Source organism: Centruroides sculpturatus, unplaced genomic scaffold (genome assembly GCF_000671375.1).
Source record: "Centruroides sculpturatus isolate CEXI.00-Female unplaced genomic scaffold, Cexi_2.0 scaffold318, whole genome shotgun sequence".
Lineage (NCBI taxonomy): Eukaryota > Metazoa > Arthropoda > Arachnida > Scorpiones > Buthidae > Centruroides > Centruroides sculpturatus.
Window position 1 is genome coordinate 632,942 of NW_019384658.1, and position 24,047 is coordinate 656,988.

A 24,047-nucleotide genomic window follows, 5' to 3' on the forward strand; every position below is an offset into this window, starting at 1 on the left:
ACACAAATAAGTCCGAAATGCATTTGTCAAACCAATAAAAGAAGTACCTAGCCTGAAAGCTGTATACGATAGTCTACCGAACTGATTGGATCGGATTAAAGAGACAAATTCACAACGAAATAGCAGCTACCATAAGTGATATTTTGAAATAATTTTATTTTTAAAGATTTTTAAAATATTTAGGAATGAAATTTATGTTTAATTTTAATAAATAAATTTCACGATATTCACTTCATAAAATATTTTTCAATTTTTTTTATATTCATTTTCCGTCAAACAGTTAAATTAATATAAAAAATTCTAATTTTAAATATTAAATAACAACATTAATAATAAAAGTTAATACTTTCGTTTTTCTCTAGAATTTTGTTTAAAGATAGTTTAAGTAATAAAGTTAACTGTCGACTTTTGATGCTATTCATTTAATATTTGATTAGTTGTAGGTTATTAAAGGAAAGAGAATAATATTTACTTATTTTGCTCGATATCACTATTAATCTTTTGTAAATATAAATTGTAAAGTAATTCAATATTTATTTTGTATTTGTTTTGTATAGTCATTTCGAATTCACTTATTGTATTTCTTTAATGTTTTTACATAAATTTTAATTATACGTATCATAAACTAAAATTTTTAATGAATAATATTCAAATAGAAATATATTTAATAACTTGATTTCATAAAATATATTTCTATTTTAATTTTTCTAGATCTTCCAGATCTTCTTTTTCGAGATCTTTAATTTGGATTGCATTCAAGTCACGTGTGACACATGACTGAAGTGTAAATTATTATTTTACGTTCATCATTCAAATCTGCGATCATCTGGCATGATTACGCATTCATCCAATGTCTCTACAAAAGAGTGGAAAAAAATCTTATGAAATGAAAATTAAAAAGTATGTTTACAAACGAATATTCAACTTTAAAAATATAATATAGAATGTTACAATAAAAAATAATAATTTATTATTACATACCACAAATAGTTTGACTATAGTTTATGTGCGTCTTAAAATCTATAAAGAATTTCGAAAGCTTTAAGATCAAAATACATTTTAAGAATTAAAACTATTACGAAATTTTCTCTTAAAAAGTAATTTAAACTATTTACAAACCGTCTATAATTAATAAAACAGAAAAGATGCAACATACAGTACATATAATGAATAGAGTAACAAGAAAAAGATAATAATCTTTTTCTTGATAAGCCTACTCTGTTTATTAAAAATAGATTATTTCTATGTACTAACTTAAAATATGTAAAACTTTATAAAGAAATCTTGTACGATTTATGAAAGAAAAAGAAGAACAAAACGTAATTTAAAATGATTAAAATTTACATACAATAAAATCACAGAAATTTAAATTGTTACATCAATTTTATTGATATTTATTTTATATGAATATAAATAGTGCTTGTTTTCTCAAGAAAACATAAGAACTATATCCATTTGATGTCAAAGGAAGACAAAAATAATTTGGAAAGAAGGATTTTCAATCAGATAGAAAGAGATAATTTTATTTGCAATCAAATGATGAGGTCAAACTGATCGAAAATAAACAAAGAAAAACATTTAAGACTGTATTTTGAAAAATTATTTGATCTGAGAAATGAGTTAGATGTATACCTTGTAAACTTATTAATTAATATTTAAAAAGCAATTCTTATCATTTATATTTAATATTTAGTTATATATTTATATGTATTGTAAACATATATTATATATTAATTAAATTTTATCGTAAATTCTTCAAATTTTGCAAAAGTTCCATTAAAGGTCATAGATATGAACTATTCCGTCACATTAAATTCTCTCATTTGCTTAATTTTTCTCAAATCTTGTACAATACTAATTATATTATACGAATACTTCAATTTCAATTACAAATATAAGTTCTCATAAACCTTTCTCTAAGATAATAATAATTTCAAACCATTTTCGGTGTCATTAACTTGGATACAATTTTAAAAAAATTGTAATCAGAAAGTTGTTATTAAAATCTAAATTAAATAAGTTATAAACTGTACAGATAGTGATAATGTATATAAGATTAAAGGAGGCATTTGAATTTCTGCCATGTTTTAAAAACAATAACGAATAAATCGCGATTACATTGATAAAATTGTTCACTAAGTTTGCTACATCGTCGTTCCATATAAGCTAAGAGAACATTATCTAACGACGAGTATTAAAAGAAATCGCTTCCTTAAATCTATACAAATACAGTATCAAAACAAGCGATGAAATAAAAAATATAAGATCTCTATTTTAGTTTTTTTTTACATTTCTATCGCAATTTCCTTAAGAAAAAACACATTTAATCTAAAGAATATTAGATAAAACGAGGGTAATTACCGACTGACATATGCTACACACGCATCATTAACCTTAAGAAATTTCTCAAGTATTAAACAGTCAAAATTTTTTTACAATTATTTAATTAAAAAATTAATAGTAATTTTTATTCAAATATATTAATTTAGAAAGGAAAAAATTTTATATTTTTATTTATTTATCATTTAATTTTACAGTATAATTACTTACATTTCCACGAGAGGGCGCCATAAAGACGCGGAGGGAAGAAGCTTCGTCAATCGGTCATCTTACGAGAAAACAGAATATTTTGATATAAAAATTTTTAGACGAAAAAATAAAAATTATTCAATAATTGTCTTTTATGTTTACGTATTATTCTGACATTTAATGAGTAATAATCGACAGGATTGTAGTTTACTCTATTATATGACGTAAGGGCACGTCGTCGGGAGGTGGGTGTGATGCGGTTGCTCGTTTGGATCAAGACGGAAAGGTAAGAGAGTCAACGTGTCTAATTATCATCACTTAACGCCGATAAATAAGGTAAAAGACGTTTAAGAATGTGTAGACCACCCGAATTAATGCACATTTAGATTTTTACGAAACCCTACAAGCATTAAGTACACGTTCTTACGACGACAATCGCGACACTTAACGCGATCCTACCATTTATTGGAGGTGGAAAAAATAGAATAATATCAAAATTTATTTAGAAGAGTTGAAATTTTTCACGCAATTTTTCCAATAAGAAAGTGAAACTATTATAACCGTGACCTTTATATGTAACTGTGATGCGTAAAGAGATGAAATATCGATTCAAACATCGGATACCCGATCATCTGTGACGTATTTTCAATTAATCCATTAAATAAATTAGTTAATAACCTTCGATTCTGATATTTCACGATATAAATATCATATAATTTCTGGAGAAAATATATGTCAGTGGAAATTTAACATATAATTGTCACTTTTATATGAAACTTGACATTACAAATAATCTTAAAAAAATACTTAAAATGAGCTTAACCATAATGAAATATTCTCTGGAAACATCTGATAGAGTAGACTATCTTCTGTGATTTAGATGTTTTTATATTAATTTAAGCATGTTTTAAAGTTAAAAATGATTCTTTTTAGAAAGAAAACAATGTTATTTTTCTAAATATTTTCATTTCAGAAGTTCTAATTGAAAGGGTTCTTATCCCGAAATTGGATTCTGTATGGAGAAAACGTCCCAACGTTTTCTGTCAGTGCCTTGGAGGTGGAACAACCGATCCGAAATAAAGAAAGTTGTGACGTCAAGCATTTCCGTTCTAGTTATTCGTACGCATAGATCTTGTTGCCCAAGCTGAGGAATGAAAAGAAACTAAAAATCGAAAAAGAAAATGGTGGAAATGAAAGGTTTAGAAGAAGAATATAATAACGGGTACGGAGCGGTGGTCGATAAGTACGAAAACCAACAGGCACAAGATGTCGAAGCTGGAAAGAAACAAACCGGTTATAATAAAAAAGATATCATTGACAATCTCTGTACGTCTGTCAATCAGGATTTGCTGATATCTAAGACGTTTTACTTCTTTTTCTTTTCGGCTTTCGGTTCTCTGTTTCCTTTATTGGCCGTGTATTTTAAACAGTTGGGAATGAATGCCACTCAGAGTGGTATTCTCATCGGTATACGTCCTTTTGTCGAATTTCTTAGTGCTCCTCTTTGGGGCAATATGGCCGACCGTTTCAGAAAGGGTAAAATGATGCTGTTGCTTTCTCTCGCATCCTGGATAGTTTTTACTTTGGCTCTGGCATTTATTCATCCCCCGGCATCATCCTGCGTGACTTTTAACACCACTCATCACATTTTGTATCATCCGGATGCCGAAAGATCAAAACGAAGCGCCAACTTCGACGAATTTTTTGCTCTCAACGATGTCGTTATCGAAACGAATGACGAAAATAAAACGGAAGATGATGATACCGTAGAGCTTTATCAACGATACAGAAGGCAAAAGGAAAAATACAATCGTCATTCTTCTCCTCCCAATTATGTCATAGGGAAGTCTCCCAATTCTGTCGAGTATACACTCAATTATGACAAGGAACATCACACGTCGTATATTTCACCACCTTTTAGTTCTATTGTTTATAGATGGGAAGATATCCAAGAGGTGTTCTTCTTGCTTCTTCTTCTAGTTATTTTGGGAGAATTCTTCAGCGCGCCATCCATTACTTTAGCGGATTCAGCTACTCTTTCTTTTCTCGGAGATAATACCGATAGCTATGGAAAGCAGAGAATGTTCGGTTCTTTGGGATGGGGTCTGGCCATGTTTTTCGTCGGAATTGCACTTGATCATTCTACTACATTCATAGATCATCCGTGCGGACCTCACGAAAAAGAGAGAAATTATACGATTTGTTTCGCCACTTTTTCTGTTTTGATGGGATGCGCTTTCATTGCCGCAACGCAATTTCGTTTCGATTATGATTCCATCGACGATAACATTCCCATGAAAGTCATGCAGAATGGGCCTAATCAAGGAAATCCTCAAATTGTTATGGACGGAGCTGTAAAATCGGAAGGAACAGATGCATCTAAAGGACCTGGAACGGCTAAGGTAAGGATTAAATTTTAAAAATACAATATTTTAAAATTTTATGTAATGTATTCCGTGATAAAACTCTTCCATTTTTCATATAATTTGTTTTATGAAAATAAATAAAATGGAGTGGCGGTATTCGTTTAGTGAAGCACGCAAGATAGATAAATCTTTTCTGAAAATTTGTCGTTAAATCTTTCAAAACTTTTGTGTTTTATGAAATGAAATATTGCATTTAATTAAAACTAACAATATAATATCCAATCAACGGTAGAGCAAATAATAAACACAAATAAATTAATATAGACACAAATAAATGACATTAACACAAATAAATGACATTAACACAAATAAATGACATTAGACACAAATAAATGACATTAGACAGCAATTAGGCAGGCTGACACAATACACTAAAAACAACATAACACCCAAATTAAAGAAACAACTCAAAAACATTTTCAAGAAAATCAAAACACACACAAAACACGAACATCACAACACACACATTACAGAATACATCGATACACTAAAACAAAAACTCGCAGCCAAAGCACGTAGACTCAAACGATACAAAACATGTACACTACGAAAACAACAAAATAAATTATTCNAGCAGAGAATGTTCGGTTCTTTGGGATGGGGTCTGGCCATGTTTTTCGTCGGAATTGCACTTGATCATTCTACTACATTCATAGATCATCCGTGCGGACCTCACGAAAAAGAGAGAAATTATACGATTTGTTTCGCCACTTTTTCTGTTTTGATGGGATGCGCTTTCATTGCCGCAACGCAATTTCGTTTCGATTATGATTCCATCGACGATAACATTCCCATGAAAGTCATGCAGAATGGGCCTAATCAAGGAAATCCTCAAATTGTTATGGACGGAGCTGTAAAATCGGAAGGAACAGATGCATCTAAAGGACCTGGAACGGCTAAGGTAAGGATTAAATTTTAAAAATACAATATTTTAAAATTTTATGTAATGTATTCCGTGATAAAACTCTTCCATTTTTCATATAATTTGTTTTATGAAAATAAATAAAATGGAGTGGCGGTATTCGTTTAGTGAAGCACGCAAGATAGATAAATCTTTTCTGAAAATTTGTCGTTAAATCTTTCAAAACTTTTGTGTTTTATGAAATGAAATATTGCATTTAATTAAAACTAACAATATAATATCCAATCAACGGTAGAGCAAATAATAAACACAAATAAATTAATATACCATTTAAATTTATGAAATAAAAAATTATTTATAATAATCAAATTTGATTTATTAAATCATTGTACTTCCACTTTTTATATTTATTAAAGATTTCGAATGATAAATATTTTAATTTTTAACATCTCAATATAAAAATTTTGTATTTATTATAACATTAGCAATATTTTCGAGTTCTACTCCTGTAAATCATACTCTACAGCATGTTAATTGAATCATACAGTAAAACTTTGAACAGGTGAATAAAAGAGTACTGTATAAGTTAACATTTCAATGTTTTTGACGTCTCGGGGTCAAAATTATTATATAATAAACGTTAAATTATCATTTATATGTATATTTTTATATCAGTTTTTTTATGTAAATATGCAAAAGATATAAAACAGCTACAGAGAACATTCGTATTTTTATAGTTCAGATGTAATATAATTACGTGAAGATATGCTTAAGAAGAATTATCGATTATTTATCTAATTATTGAAACTTATTAAATGGGAAAGAGAAATTTTTATATTTGAAAATTTTGCATAAACTAGAATATTTATCTGAAAGTTTTGATGACAATAATCTAAACCCTTCTGTACTTAAATAAGTTATCAGCACGCTAATTACTAAATAAAAAGTTAAACTGAAAAATAAAGTAAAAGTAAGTTTCATAGTTTTGCTTCTAGCTGTAGGTTACAAAAATGAAGTAAATTTTCCTTCTGAATCTTTTTCTTTTAATGATAAGAGAACATAAACGAAATATTCTAATTAAACAAACGAAATAAACTTTTCAGGTAGATCTACATTAAAGTAGCAACTGTTGACAAACGTCTTTAAAGATGATGGATGTCATCGTGTCACGTAATAGCATTCTCATTGATAATTCTCTAATGCATTCTGCTCTCGGTTTTAACGAGGACAATATCGACATCAAAATGGGAATTTTCACTCCGCTGTATCGCACTTTTCGTGTAGTTGCAGGCACTTCTTAATTTTCTCGAATATATCATTTATAAAATTAATATCAAGTAGTACAGGCGAGCGTATATTAAATAAATCTTACAAATTTTAGTCGTTATTTAACAAAAATATTAAACTGAATTTTACATAATTTTTGCCAATATATTTAATTAGACGAAGCTTACTTTTATAACTAATATAAGGTTTATCGAACATCAGTTGGAAGAAACAAAGACAGAAAGATATTAACTAGATTTTAATAAAGAAGAGGAGATTAGAGGCTTAAGGAATTGAAGGAATTTCATTTTATTTTATGTGGATTTATACAAAAGAAGATATTAAATTTTATTTATTCAGATTACGATTCTTAATATTTAATTTACATATTACATTATTTTATATTAAAAGAATTATATTTTGCTAAATACCAATAGTATTAAACTGAATGTCTGAAAAGATCAATATTAGGAATGGTTTTAAAATCTCACATAGAACACGAACACTATTAATCAATTGTGATCGATCGACAGAGTTTTATATAAGGAAAAATCAATATCTCATAAGTATAATAATAATGCATTCTGCACAATATCATTAATAGCTAAATGTAATTATTTTTAATAATAAAATTATTTATTTATTTATGTAATAGAGTACCGTTTTTGCTCAAACGACGAGAAAATTACCCGAATGGTTTACCGTCTTGAGAACGTTTGCCACTTTGAGATACGGAGCCTTTCTCTACGTTACATGGTTTATGGGATTCGGGATAGGATTGGTATTCACTTTCCTCTTTTGGCACCTGCAGGATCTCGGAGGAACACCCACACTCTTCGGTGTTGCGTCTGTTATCAACCACATCTCGGAAATCTTTGCTTATTTCTTCAGTTTCAAATTTATCCGTCAAATAGGGCACACCAAGGTAAGAGTATGACGAAGATAATATTAGTAATGTCGTACTTGTTTGTTAATTAGTTTAATAACTATTATAATTTTATAAAATTTAGGTTTATAAAAATGACATTTATTTGATCAAATTATTGATATCCGACGTTATATTATGTAATGTTAATAAAAATCAAGAATTGAGGAATTTTTGAAATGACGGCAAAAATAGAAGAAATCAGATAAGATTCCTAGTGTGATTAACATCTCGTGTACGAAGATAAAATTAAAGAATTTAAAATATTTAATTTACTATCAAAAATCTTCAATTATATCATTACTAAATTACATGTCTATAAATGAATGGTTATCACATTAGATGGATCCAGGAAAATCAAGAACTCGTTTCTTGTCTTTCTTACCGAAGTTTGACAATAGATTAATCAACTTTTTCTTTAGTGTGATTAATATCTCCTCTCAGGAAATATATTTTAACTTCGTACAAATAAATGAGAATTTTTATCTTAAGAAGTTTGCCAAAAGATGAATTCTTGATTTTCTTTCAGTTAATATCATTTATGAAAAACAATCTGGTGTTTTAAACAAAATACTTTATTAAGGCAGTGATAATGTGTCTTTGGAATCTTTCGCATCTTTCTACATAGTACCGTCCTTCCCCATGAAATTTTGGATTAATCTGTTTGCCTGGTCGCATCTTTTATTTTCTAAAAGTTCATATAAATTCTTTAATCTAAAGTTTTTCAAAGTTTAAATCTTCGAAGATAAATTCTAATCGAACATTTATATATGTATATAAATATAAAAATGATTAAATCAAACAGATCATTTCCTTCATGCTCGTCAGAAACGGGCCATCGGAGAGATCGATGTAGGAAGAAGTTGCTATGGTTACCACAAACATCCCCAGTGAATTTTCTTGACATCTCCGATGTTTTGTTATCAATCACTTCTTTTTCGACTAATATTCCACTTTAAAATCATACTGAGCCCATCCATTAATTAAGAATTTTGTACCTAAGACGAGGTGCCATCAACGGTAGATACGTCTACCATCTTAGTATCTGAACGGCAATGTTATAAATATATATAATTATACACGCGGCACAAAAACGATCGAAACATATTCTAGGATATCATTTGGTGCGCCTAGAAGCGGTTTTAGAAAAATCAAATTAAATCGCGTTTCTTTAGGACCTTAAAAAGTTGTAAAATCTTCACTAACACATACATTTCATTTTTCTTGCTATGGATATTAAATAGCTCAAATTCTTTTACGAGTTGAATGATATAATAATTATGTTCTTAATAATTTTTTATTATTATTTCAATTTACATAATTTAATATATGACCTTTGAAATTTACGATATTTTTTGTGCGTTTTTTCGCCGTTACCTTTTTTTCTAAGATATTATTTTGTACAAGTAAATGTATATTTTAAATTATTATTACTATGTAATTATAATTAGTTTAGATCTTTTTATTGCTATTTCCGCAACAGGGTCTCTTTTCGGGTCCATCATGAATTCTGCCAGACTACACAATTGGTGAGGGACGGGGCCTGATATCCGGGTCCGATCACCTTTGAAAAATTTATAGGATTTTTCTGTGCGGAGGTTTCCAGGTTCTCCTAGAGCGGTAGGCTAACGCCCTAACTGCTAGACCATTGATAAAACTTACAAGGGAAGGACACGGTCATGGTTGTCATGGATTTCGATGAGCCTTAAGATTGTGAATGTACGACGAAATCAAATTAATCCATGTTTTAGCGTTTCGTCCAGTGGATTTTAGTTTACATAAATTGATGTTCGAAATTAGAATTATTAGCATATAAGTTATCAGATAAAGACGGAAGAAGGGAGCAAAGTTAGTAAAAGTTGTGACTAGTGTGGTGGAGTCGATAAATAAATAATTCGACTCCAACTCCGGCCTTTCTCTTTTTAAAATGAAACACTATGTTTTCTTTTATAAGAAATACAGGGTGAACCAAAAGTAGGTGGAATAAGTTTGTGTTACTATAACAATGGTGTAGGCTATATTTAACTTGGTTATGGTCGAAAAATTACATCATAGATGCATTTCAAAGATACTTGTGCAAAAATGTTTGTCGAAGCGTGAAATGGTGAAATGTAGACTTCATAGCTGTGTAAATTGTAATGGACAACAGTTTGAGCACCTGCGTTGATAAAATTGTATTGTATTGTGTTAGTAAATATAATTGTATATGTAACCTGAATAAACGTTATCATTTGCTGTCCATTTATTTTTGGTTCACCCCGTATATCGCTGAGTATCTGAATATTTTTATCTATAAAAGTTGTACTAAAATTTATGATGAAAATGAAAAAATGGATATAATAAATTTACCCTGGATAAACTTTCGAGTACATAAGGAAACATACTACATCTTAATCGGCCAAAATAGTTCCACTTTTATTACTTAATTATCAAAAATTGATTTAAATTTAATCATTTTAAAGAAAAATAAATAAATAAATACGACAAAAACGCAAAACACAACGATTTGATGAATGACAATAAATTGGTCCGTAAAATAGTTTCTCCTGCCCCGGCTACAACGTGACTAGTTAATTTCCAACTGATGGTTAAATAAACTCAAGTAAACAGTAGAGTTTTAAAATGTGAATTTTGGAAAAAATCGATTATCAAGAACCGACGCGTACAATTGTGCCCCAAGAATTTAAACCAATGAATAATAAGCTGAAACAATCCTATTAATTATATATTACAGTTTTCTCTCTCTTTTGGTTTTTGCAGTTAGATTCTGATCTTCGTTTTATTTTTTCATCGACTGTTTTAAGACCAAATTAGCCCACCAGTATCCGAGTGGATAAAATTACTGAACACTGAAATGTGGGCTCCCGCCTCACCAACAGATTGGCTACGTGAAACTTTTCCGGTTTTTTTTTACGTTTGTAATACCTAAATGAGGGCCAGTTGCCCATAAAAGACTTTCCGGGAGGCATTCCTCTCGGCAACTCGCTCATGGATCGCGTTGCCCTAAAACGAATAAAACCAAACCATTAAGGCCAAATTATGTTATAGAAGCAATAATAAATATTCATAAATAATTCGCAACCAATAAGAAGACAATCAAAAAATTAATTAGTTAAATTAGTAAAAAAAAAAAAAAATTATATTCAAAGAAAAATATTCGAGATGTAAAACGTATAAATTCTCACAGGTTCGTCTTCTCCATACTACACTAGTGGCTAAGCGGATTTGATCCCTAAACATTGGTGGTTGGCTCGGGTTAGCGCTCGAGTCGACGGGCCTGTTAGTGAAGTTTTCCAGGTTTTCTTCACGTCGATAACTCCCGAAAAGGGGCCAGTTTTTTTTAAAAGACCTTCCTGAAGGCACATTCCTTGATTGGCAGTGTTGCGTGCCAGTATCTGAAACCGATCAATCAATACACTCACATTGAAAAGATCATTTGTTTTTAGAGTGGCTCATACGTTGCTTAGATTCATTTTTTCGCAAAATATATAAACCACTCAAAATAAAATATAAAGGCTAAGATGTTTTTTTACAAATGCAAAGTCAGTCAAATACTGCGCGATATTTCGTAATTTTTTTTTGTTTAATAGCAAAAACACATCGAGCCCGGCGTATGTTATATAGAAGGTACAGCTCTCTTGACATGTGAATATATTCGTTTAAATGAATAATATATATTTTCTCAAAGTGTAGAGCACGTCGCGTGCGGTACGCATAAACCTTTGCTGTGAAATGGCCTTTATAGATGAATATCTTTTTGATATATAAATTTATCGAAGTGTCCGTTTTCTAAGAGATTTCTTTAGGAACTAATTAAAAAGTATTTTTAGTATTTCACATTTTACCAGTAGTAAAATTCGAGGTTGGGTCGCCAGAGTCAAAAGAATTTTACCGATTCCGAATCCAAACATTGGTGATGATACTTGTTCTCAAGATCGGATGTTTGAATTCAAACAGTATTACTTTTTATTAAATTTTTATTTTTATGTTCTTTTATTTTAATATCCTAGTGCACAAATGAGATAAGATACACGTGTTCCATTATAGTTTCTAAACAAAGTGAATAATGTTCAGAAATAAAACAATATATTTTTTAATAAGATAGCTGGTAGAAGTGCCACTAATAACAGATACTTTCATAGGATAAATGAGAGGAATTTGACGTTTCAATGTCGTCGTCTTCTTCTGTAATGTCTTTATGTGGCAGAAATACTTCTTCTTCTTCATTTCACTTCTATAAAATTTCTCTACAAATCTAATCCTTAATATCTTCGTTCGTCATGGTAAGTCAGAAATGGGTACTCTTTGTTTAGTCGTGACACTCCAGTTAATGATGTACGATTACAGCCACCACAAAACAAATATAAAATCAACAAGCTGTATCTAAAAATGAGTAACGGAAGCGTAGACAAAATGTCTTTCACAATTGGGTAAGACAATTTTTATTGACTCTAATGAGAAGAATAACATTTTATTGTTATTTTCAAGAGCTTTGCTTAAATATATATAGCATTCTTGACCTTTTTCAATAAATGCAACATCAGGAAGTTTATCGTATATATACCAGGAATTAAAAAATTAAAAAATATATTTTCAAAAATGTAATGTTATGTGGACACGAACCTTCAAACTTGAGAACACGTGTTAAAATTATGCTGCTGCAACTGTCTTGTTATATTTTTGTCTGATAACTTATATTTGATAATTTAGTCCCAATTTCGAACATCAATTTTTATAAACTAGGTCAATTGGACGAAACGTTGAAACATGGATTAATTATTTTCGATGTACTGTACATTCACAATCTTAAAGCTCATCGAAATCCGTGACACCATGACCGCGTACTCTCCTTGTTAGTCGAATGTCGCTTTATTATTATCAACTGTATTTATAGAAATTTGCAGCTGACTGTATTTGTAATTGAAATTTTGACTCTACTGATTTTAAGCAATTAACAAGAACCCGAGGAATATTAAGAAAAGAAAAATATAATCTTTAATACTATATTCTCTTTAAAATTATTTTTAAAATGCTACATACCATCGTTATCTTGAGATATTGGAGCATCTGTTCATACTGCTCTGTAGATTTTTTTCCTTAAAAATTTTTTGATTTTAAATATATTAAAATTCTATATAATATAATAGTAATACTGTATAAATGTAAACAAAACTAATTATATTTTCTTAATAGGAAATTATCTCATGTGAACATTGTGGATTAAGTAACGCTTACAGAAAAATCTGAAAGCAAAAAATGCTCTGTCCAAATTTTATGAAAACCAGAACATTTTATATTTTATTCTATGGGAAAAAAACTTCTAAATTACTGAAAAATCGAGATTATATATACGTTATAATTCGTGATATTTATTTTTAGAATCACGGATTAAAATTTTTCACTCATCTTTTGGGAGTTTCTTTAAAAATTTTAAAAACTAGTTGTCAATTTTAACAAATTTAAAATGTTTCATGATTTTAATTTATAAATCCAAATGACTTTTAAAACTTTTGAGGATTATGATTATCCGACCTCTTAAAAATAGCCCGAGCGAACGGATCCTGTATGATAAGGGATCGTTATTTCGTCAATGTTCTAACGTATTATTTCTCAATTAGCAACTCGCAAAATATATTTTTGCTTGGGTGTTACGAGATTCTAGTATCTAAGCAGTGTATTAAATCAAATACTTGGAAACACTGCTATGAATTAAACATAGAATGATTAACTTACAATGATATATATATATATATATACTGTATATGTAATTTTATATGGTGCTATTATTTGTCGAATGGTTAAAACTACTGTGCATTGGTCGCGGGTTCGCATCTCACCAACCAAGTGCATTTTTCCTGGTTTCTTCAAGTGTGTAACGCCTAAATAGGCACCAGTTTACAATAGAAAGTCCTTTCTGGAGACAGATCGTCCCTGTGTTGCATTGCCCTATTCCATCAATCCAATATAATCCAATTTCCAATAAAAAAAAAAAAGTTTAGAGGAGTAAATTATTGTTGTAGGCCTTTGATCTTTTTATCTTTACTACAATGATGGGCTATGTAAAAGTAAATTCCTCCGGAAGTTAACAAAGGCCCATGTATAATTATAAACAATAACAATACTTAACAGAAGAAAAATATAAAATGTAAGGAAAAAAAGTTAAAATGTATACAGTTCTTTTATTTGTTATTTAGTTTATCCTTAATCCTGAACGTATATCAAGAAATGGATTTATTTTCAGCTTTTTTACGCACTCAATAATGCACACACCTCTCAATTTTTTAAATATTTTTTATAGCTTAAAAATTCAAAATGTGTGTGAATCAATGATGTAAAATAAAATAAGCTATCGATATTCAGATTTATATATAACAAAATTCCAGTTTAGCTTTTAGCATTTATGGTAAAATAAATAAATATATATATATATATATAAAATACCCAGGTGATTCATACTTTTGGGATTGGTTATCTTTATAATAATTTTAAGGTTTNTATTAGTTATATATTTATAAATATATTCGACATTTTTAGGTTCTGTGCATCGGTTTAGGAGGGAACGTGTGCAGATTCCTATACATTTCTTGGTTAAGGAACCCTTGGTGGGTTCTACCTTTCGAATTCGTCCAAGGTGAGAGGATTTATTATATTACACACTTAATTTATATTGATTTAAGTCGCGTATAGGCTTATATTATATATTTGCTACACTTTATCGATTTATGGATTAGATACAAGATTGAAACGCGACCTACAGACTGAGGAAACAATTTATAGCAAAATAGAAAACGTGAAAAGATTTGTAAATCTTTTAACTAGAAATTTTTCTACAAGAAAAACTAGAAAATTCTGACAAAGTAATAGTTTAATTGGAAGCCTTTTCTGCGCATTTTTTTTTTTATTGTGGGAAATAACTCAGGTGAATTTAGTGTAGTAACCGCATTCATTGATCCATTCTAAAATGGGAAACGCTTTCTTTTGATCACAAAGGACGAATAAGAATTCGATCGAGAGAAAAAAAAATCGGACAAATGCTTTGGAAAAATAACCATTTATATAATAAGCAGTTTACACAAAATTTTTATGGTTCGGTAATAAAGAAAAATATATATACTACATCAGAGGTCCCCAACCTTTTTCTGAAGAGGGCCATATAATCCGTGAAAGACAAGTTTAGGGGCCATGTACGAATGATAAATTTAAAGATTAAGATTTTTATTTTTTCTGAATAACAACGAACATAAATCAATATAAAATTTGCGACTTCTCTTTCGAAAGAATGTCATCAGAATCGAGAATAAATGTTATGGTACACAATATTAAACTCTTTTTTAGATTGTTCGATATTTTGATTTTATATACTGTATTTAAATTTTGAAAAATGTTTCTTCTCAAAGATACAGTAAGTAGAAACAAAAATATCTTAAGACTTAAAATTTTCTCCTGGAGAAGATTTGTAAAAATCTAACAAACTCTTTAAATGGGTTTTTATAATAATCAAGATCTATTATGATAATTGTAGTTGACTTTTCAAAAGTTTATATTCTTTGAACTAATTCGAATGACGATAAAACGTGTCTGAAAACGATTAATATGAATACGGGCCGGATAAATATGCTTCGGAGACCCCCTGTATTATATATAATTATCATCGTCGTCGTCATGAAAATTATCTTTAAACGATTCGTAATTTTTAGAATGAATTACCTGCAATCCACTTAAATTTCTTTAAACTAATTGAAAGTCAATCAATCATTTTAATAATACTTACCAATGCCTCTTATATAAATATAATTTTCTGAACCGGAATTAAATATCATTAATTTGAGAAGAAAATCAAATAAAAATTGTTTTAAAAATCCGATTTAGATTTTTTATTAGTTTTCACAGAATTTTCTTCCTTAATTAATGTTATAAAATTTTGCAATTTTTAGATTTGATTGAACGGTCTTTAATGCTATAAAAATAATTAATTGCTATGAAATTTATTCTTCCGTTATCTTCTGTAATGAATTATACATAAGTCTAAAATAATAATGAATTATTTTCAATTGCTTCTTTGATATTGCCTAAATCTAATGATAAAAAATAAAAAGATGACAAGAGAATTTTCTTTGAGTATTTCTAGTCAACGTTATCATTTAAAAAAAACGTCAAATAAATTTTATATTAGACAGAGAACCATTTTTTACAGCAAATTTTAATTCCTTTATTTTAAATTTAAGAATAACTAAACAAAAATACAATTTTTTGTTTCAGTATTTGTCAGGTGTTAAACTTTATGAATGTATAAAAAATATGCATAAAATGTTTACAAATTTTCCAGTANATAAGTTAACATTTCAATGTTTTTGACGTCTCGGGGTCAAAATTATTATATAATAAACGTTAAATTATCATTTATATGTATATTTTTATATCAGTTTTTTTATGTGAATATGCAAAAGATATAAAACAGCTACAGAGAACATTCGTATTTTTATAGTTCAGATGTAATATAATTACGTGAAGATATGCTTAAGAAGAATTATCGATTATTTATCTAATTATTGAAACTTATTAAATGGGAAAGAGAAATTTTTATATTTGAAAATTTTGCATAAACTAGAATATTTATCTGAAAGTTTTGATGACAATAATCTAAACCCTTCTGTACTTAAATAAGTTATCAGCACGCTAATTACTAAATAAAAAGTTAAACTGAAAAATAAAGTAAAAGTAAGTTTCATAGTTTTGCTTCTAGCTGTAGGTTACAAAAATGAAGTAAATTTTCCTTCTGAATCTTTTTCTTTTAATGATAAGAGAACATAAACGAAATATTCTAATTAAACAAACGAAATAAACTTTTCAGGTAGATCTACATTAAAGTAGCAACTGTTGACAAACGTCTTTAAAGATGATGGATGTCATCGTGTCACGTAATAGCATTCTCATTGATAATTCTCTAATGCATTCTGCTCTCGGTTTTAACGAGGACAATATCGACATCAAAATGGGAATTTTCACTCCGCTGTATCGCACTTTTCGTGTAGTTGCAGGCACTTCTTAATTTTCTCGAATATATCATTTATAAAATTAATATCAAGTAGTACAGGCGAGCGTATATTAAATAAATCTTACAAATTTTAGTCGTTATTTAACAAAAATATTAAACTGAATTTTACATAATTTTTGCCAATATATTTAATTAGACGAAGCTTACTTTTATAACTAATATAAGGTTTATCGAACATCAGTTGGAAGAAACAAAGACAGAAAGATATTAACTAGATTTTAATAAAGAAGAGGAGATTAGAGGCTTAAGGAATTGAAGGAATTTCATTTTATTTTATGTGGATTTATACAAAAGAAGATATTAAATTTTATTTATTCAGATTACGATTCTTAATATTTAATTTACATATTACATTATTTTATATTAAAAGAATTATATTTTGCTAAATACCAATAGTATTAAACTGAATGTCTGAAAAGATCAATATTAGGAATGGTTTTAAAATCTCACATAGAACACGAACACTATTAATCAATTGTGATCGATCGACAGAGTTTTATATAAGGAAAAATCAATATCTCATAAGTATAATAATAATGCATTCTGCACAATATCATTAATAGCTAAATGTAATTATTTTTAATAATAAAATTATTTATTTATTTATGTAATAGAGTACCGTTTTTGCTCAAACGACGAGAAAATTACCCGAATGGTTTACCGTCTTGAGAACGTTTGCCACTTTGAGATACGGAGCCTTTCTCTACGTTACATGGTTTATGGGATTCGGGATAGGATTGGTATTCACTTTCCTCTTTTGGCACCTGCAGGATCTCGGAGGAACACCCACACTCTTCGGTGTTGCGTCTGTTATCAACCACATCTCGGAAATCTTTGCTTATTTCTTCAGTTTCAAATTTATCCGTCAAATAGGGCACACCAAGGTAAGAGTATGACGAAGATAATATTAGTAATGTCGTACTTGTTTGTTAATTAGTTTAATAACTATTATAATTTTATAAAATTTAGGTTTATAAAAATGACATTTATTTGATCAAATTATTGATATCCGACGTTATATTATGTAATGTTAATAAAAATCAAGAATTGAGGAATTTTTGAAATGACGGCAAAAATAGAAGAAATCAGATAAGATTCCTAGTGTGATTAACATCTCGTGTACGAAGATAAAATTAAAGAATTTAAAATATTTAATTTACTATCAAAAATCTTCAATTATATCATTACTAAATTACATGTCTATAAATGAATGGTTATCACATTAGATGGATCCAGGAAAATCAAGAACTCGTTTCTTGTCTTTCTTACCGAAGTTTGACAATAGATTAATCAACTTTTTCTTTAGTGTGATTAATATCTCCTCTCAGGAAATATATTTTAACTTCGTACAAATAAATGAGAATTTTTATCTTAAGAAGTTTGCCAAAAGATGAATTCTTGATTTTCTTTCAGTTAATATCATTTATGAAAAACAATCTGGTGTTTTAAACAAAATACTTTATTAAGGCAGTGATAATGTGTCTTTGGAATCTTTCGCATCTTTCTACATAGTACCGTCCTTCCCCATGAAATTTTGGATTAATCTGTTTGCCTGGTCGCATCTTTTATTTTCTAAAAGTTCATATAAATTCTTTAATCTAAAGTTTTTCAAAGTTTAAATCTTCGAAGATAAATTCTAATCGAACATTTATATATGTATATAAATATAAAAATGATTAAATCAAACAGATCATTTCCTTCATGCTCGTCAGAAACGGGCCATCGGAGAGATCGATGTAGGAAGAAGTTGCTATGGTTACCACAAACATCCCCAGTGAATTTTCTTGACATCTCCGATGTTTTGTTATCAATCACTTCTTTTTCGACTAATATTCCACTTTAAAATCATACTGAGCCCATCCATTAATTAAGAATTTTGTACCTAAGACGAGGTGCCATCAACGGTAGATACGTCTACCATCTTAGTATCTGAACGGCAATGTTATAAATATATATAATTATACACGCGGCACAAAAACGATCGAAACATATTCTAGGATATCATTTGGTGCGCCTAGAAGCGGTTTTAGAAAAATCAAATTAAATCGCGTTTCTTTAGGACCTTAAAAAGTTGTAAAATCTTCACTAACACATACATTTCATTTTTCTTGCTATGGATATTAAATAGCTCAAATTCTTTTACGAGTTGAATGATATAATAATTATGTTCTTAATAATTTTTTATTATTATTTCAATTTACATAATTTAATATATGACCTTTGAAATTTACGATATTTTTTGTGCGTTTTTTCGCCGTTACCTTTTTTTCTAAGATATTATTTTGTACAAGTAAATGTATATTTTAAATTATTATTACTATGTAATTATAATTAGTTTAGATCTTTTTATTGCTATTTCCGCAACAGGGTCTCTTTTCGGGTCCATCATGAATTCTGCCAGACTACACAATTGGTGAGGGACGGGGCCTGATATCCGGGTCCGATCACCTTTGAAAAATTTATAGGATTTTTCTGTGCGGAGGTTTCCAGGTTCTCCTAGAGCGGTAGGCTAACGCCCTAACTGCTAGACCATTGATAAAACTTACAAGGGAAGGACACGGTCATGGTTGTCATGGATTTCGATGAGCCTTAAGATTGTGAATGTACGACGAAATCAAATTAATCCATGTTTTAGCGTTTCGTCCAGTGGATTTTAGTTTACATAAATTGATGTTCGAAATTAGAATTATTAGCATATAAGTTATCAGATAAAGACGGAAGAAGGGAGCAAAGTTAGTAAAAGTTGTGACTAGTGTGGTGGAGTCGATAAATAAATAATTCGACTCCAACTCCGGCCTTTCTCTTTTTAAAATGAAACACTATGTTTTCTTTTATAAGAAATACAGGGTGAACCAAAAGTAGGTGGAATAAGTTTGTGTTACTATAACAATGGTGTAGGCTATATTTAACTTGGTTATGGTCGAAAAATTACATCATAGATGCATTTCAAAGATACTTGTGCAAAAATGTTTGTCGAAGCGTGAAATGGTGAAATGTAGACTTCATAGCTGTGTAAATTGTAATGGACAACAGTTTGAGCACCTGCGTTGATAAAATTGTATTGTATTGTGTTAGTAAATATAATTGTATATGTAACCTGAATAAACGTTATCATTTGCTGTCCATTTATTTTTGGTTCACCCCGTATATCGCTGAGTATCTGAATATTTTTATCTATAAAAGTTGTACTAAAATTTATGATGAAAATGAAAAAATGGATATAATAAATTTACCCTGGATAAACTTTCGAGTACATAAGGAAACATACTACATCTTAATCGGCCAAAATAGTTCCACTTTTATTACTTAATTATCAAAAATTGATTTAAATTTAATCATTTTAAAGAAAAATAAATAAATAAATACGACAAAAACGCAAAACACAACGATTTGATGAATGACAATAAATTGGTCCGTAAAATAGTTTCTCCTGCCCCGGCTACAACGTGACTAGTTAATTTCCAACTGATGGTTAAATAAACTCAAGTAAACAGTAGAGTTTTAAAATGTGAATTTTGGAAAAAATCGATTATCAAGAACCGACGCGTACAATTGTGCCCCAAGAATTTAAACCAATGAATAATAAGCTGAAACAATCCTATTAATTATATATTACAGTTTTCTCTCTCTTTTGGTTTTTGCAGTTAGATTCTGATCTTCGTTTTATTTTTTCATCGACTGTTTTAAGACCAAATTAGCCCACCAGTATCCGAGTGGATAAAATTACTGAACACTGAAATGTGGGCTCCCGCCTCACCAACAGATTGGCTACGTGAAACTTTTCCGGTTTTTTTTTACGTTTGTAATACCTAAATGAGGGCCAGTTGCCCATAAAAGACTTTCCGGGAGGCATTCCTCTCGGCAACTCGCTCATGGATCGCGTTGCCCTAAAACGAATAAAACCAAACCATTAAGGCCAAATTATGTTATAGAAGCAATAATAAATATTCATAAATAATTCGCAACCAATAAGAAGACAATCAAAAAATTAATTAGTTAAATTAGTAAAAAAAAAAAAAAATTATATTCAAAGAAAAATATTCGAGATGTAAAACGTATAAATTCTCACAGGTTCGTCTTCTCCATACTACACTAGTGGCTAAGCGGATTTGATCCCTAAACATTGGTGGTTGGCTCGGGTTAGCGCTCGAGTCGACGGGCCTGTTAGTGAAGTTTTCCAGGTTTTCTTCACGTCGATAACTCCCGAAAAGGGGCCAGTTTTTTTTAAAAGACCTTCCTGAAGGCACATTCCTTGATTGGCAGTGTTGCGTGCCAGTATCTGAAACCGATCAATCAATACACTCACATTGAAAAGATCATTTGTTTTTAGAGTGGCTCATACGTTGCTTAGATTCATTTTTTCGCAAAATATATAAACCACTCAAAATAAAATATAAAGGCTAAGATGTTTTTTTACAAATGCAAAGTCAGTCAAATACTGCGCGATATTTCGTAATTTTTTTTTGTTTAATAGCAAAAACACATCGAGCCCGGCGTATGTTATATAGAAGGTACAGCTCTCTTGACATGTGAATATATTCGTTTAAATGAATAATATATATTTTCTCAAAGTGTAGAGCACGTCGCGTGCGGTACGCATAAACCTTTGCTGTGAAATGGCCTTTATAGATGAATATCTTTTTGATATATAAATTTATCGAAGTGTCCGTTTTCTAAGAGATTTCTTTAGGAACTAATTAAAAAGTATTTTTAGTATTTCACATTTTACCAGTAGTAAAATTCGAGGTTGGGTCGCCAGAGTCAAAAGAATTTTACCGATTCCGAATCCAAACATTGGTGATGATACTTGTTCTCAAGATCGGATGTTTGAATTCAAACAGTATTACTTTTTATTAAATTTTTATTTTTATGTTCTTTTATTTTAATATCCTAGTGCACAAATGAGATAAGATACACGTGTTCCATTATAGTTTCTAAACAAAGTGAATAATGTTCAGAAATAAAACAATATATTTTTTAATAAGATAGCTGGTAGAAGTGCCACTAATAACAGATACTTTCATAGGATAAATGAGAGGAATTTGACGTTTCAATGTCGTCGTCTTCTTCTGTAATGTCTTTATGTGGCAGAAATACTTCTTCTTCTTCATTTCACTTCTATAAAATTTCTCTACAAATCTAATCCTTAATATCTTCGTTCGTCATGGTAAGTCAGAAATGGGTACTCTTTGTTTAGTCGTGACACTCCAGTTAATGATGTACGATTACAGCCACCACAAAACAAATATAAAATCAACAAGCTGTATCTAAAAATGAGTAACGGAAGCGTAGACAAAATGTCTTTCACAATTGGGTAAGACAATTTTTATTGACTCTAATGAGAAGAATAACATTTTATTGTTATTTTCAAGAGCTTTGCTTAAATATATATAGCATTCTTGACCTTTTTCAATAAATGCAACATCAGGAAGTTTATCGTATATATACCAGGAATTAAAAAATTAAAAAATATATTTTCAAAAATGTAATGTTATGTGGACACGAACCTTCAAACTTGAGAACACGTGTTAAAATTATGCTGCTGCAACTGTCTTGTTTTATTTTTTGTCTGATAACTTATATTTGATAATTTAGTCCCAATTTCGAACATCAATTTTTATAAACTAGGTCAATTGGACGAAACGTTGAAACATGGATTAATTATTTTCGATGTACTGTACATTCACAATCTTAAAGCTCATCGAAATCCGTGACACCATGACCGCGTACTCTCCTTGTTAGTCGAATGTCGCTTTATTATTATCAACCGTATTTATAGAAATTTGCAGCTGACTGTATTTGTAATTGAAATTTTGACTCTCCTGATTTTAAGCAATTAACAAGAACCCGAGGAATATTAAGAAAAGAAAAATATAATCTTTAATACTATATGCTCTTTAAAATTATTTTTAAAATGCTACATCCCATCGTTATCTTGAGATATTGGATATTTCTTAAGCATCTGTTCATACTGCTCTGTAGATTTTTTTTCCTTAAAAATTTTTTGATTTTAAATATATTAAAATTCTATATAATATAATAGTAATACTGTATAAATGTAAACAAAACTAATTATATTTTCTTAATAGGAAATTATCTCATGTGAACATTGTGGATTAAGTAACGCTTACAGAAAAATCTGAAAGCAAAAAATGCTCTGTCCAAATTTTATGAAAACCAGAACATTTTATATTTTATTCTATGGGAAAAAAACTTCTAAATTACTGAAAAATCGAGATTATATATACGTTATAATTCGTGATATTTATTTTTAGAATCACGGATTAAAATTTTTCACTCATCTTTTGGGAGTTTCTTTAAAAATTTTAAAAACTAGTTGTCAATTTTAACAAATTTAAAATGTTTCATGATTTTAATTTATAAATCCAAATGACTTTTAAAACTTTTGAGGATTATGATTATCCGACCTCTTAAAAATAGCCCGAGCGAACGGATCCTGTATGATAAGGGATCGTTATTTCGTCAATGTTCTAACGTATTATTTCTCAATTAGCAACTCGCAAAATATATTTTTGCTTGGGTGTTACGAGATTCTAGTATCTAAGCAGTGTATTAAATCAAATACTTGGAAACACTGCTATGAATTAAACATAGAATGATTAACTTACAATTATATATATATATATCAATAATATATAAAGGAGTAAGTATCGGAAATGCCACACATAGCTAATCGGAATCAACGTTTCGTGTATGGCACGTGATTTTTATTCAGCTAATTATACAATTTAACTCCGCCATTATTTTTCTATTGCTTCGAAGATTTTATGGGTGCGTGGGTATGCAAATAATCATTACGATGCCTTACAAGGGGTGAAGATGTTTACAAAAACATTACATAAAGCTAGGATCTCAACCTTTGGATAACAGAACGATTCATTTTCGTTTCCCGACAAGTTGCGTAATGAACCCTACCATTTGTTACTGCTTCGTATGTAAAATAGCTTAATGTTCGATACCCCG

At 29.4% G+C, this 24,047-nt stretch overlaps 1 protein-coding gene across 1 annotated transcript in view; it reads left to right on the forward strand.

Annotated features, from left to right (window-relative positions):
• Window positions 1–711: 711 nt before the first annotated feature.
• The window catches only part of LOC111626487 (major facilitator superfamily domain-containing protein 6-like), a 35,299-nt gene continuing 11,963 nt past the window's right edge, over window positions 712–24,047 (forward strand). Inside the window, exons 1-5 of the mRNA XM_023369866.1 lie at window positions 712–900; window positions 2,538–2,815; window positions 3,503–4,931; window positions 7,739–8,008; window positions 14,543–14,639. Coding sequence (XP_023225634.1) covers window positions 3,711–4,931; window positions 7,739–8,008; window positions 14,543–14,639 — 1,588 coding nt within the window. The 5' untranslated portion in view covers window positions 712–900; window positions 2,538–2,815; window positions 3,503–3,710. The remainder of the gene's footprint in view (window positions 901–2,537; window positions 2,816–3,502; window positions 4,932–7,738; window positions 8,009–14,542; window positions 14,640–24,047) is intronic.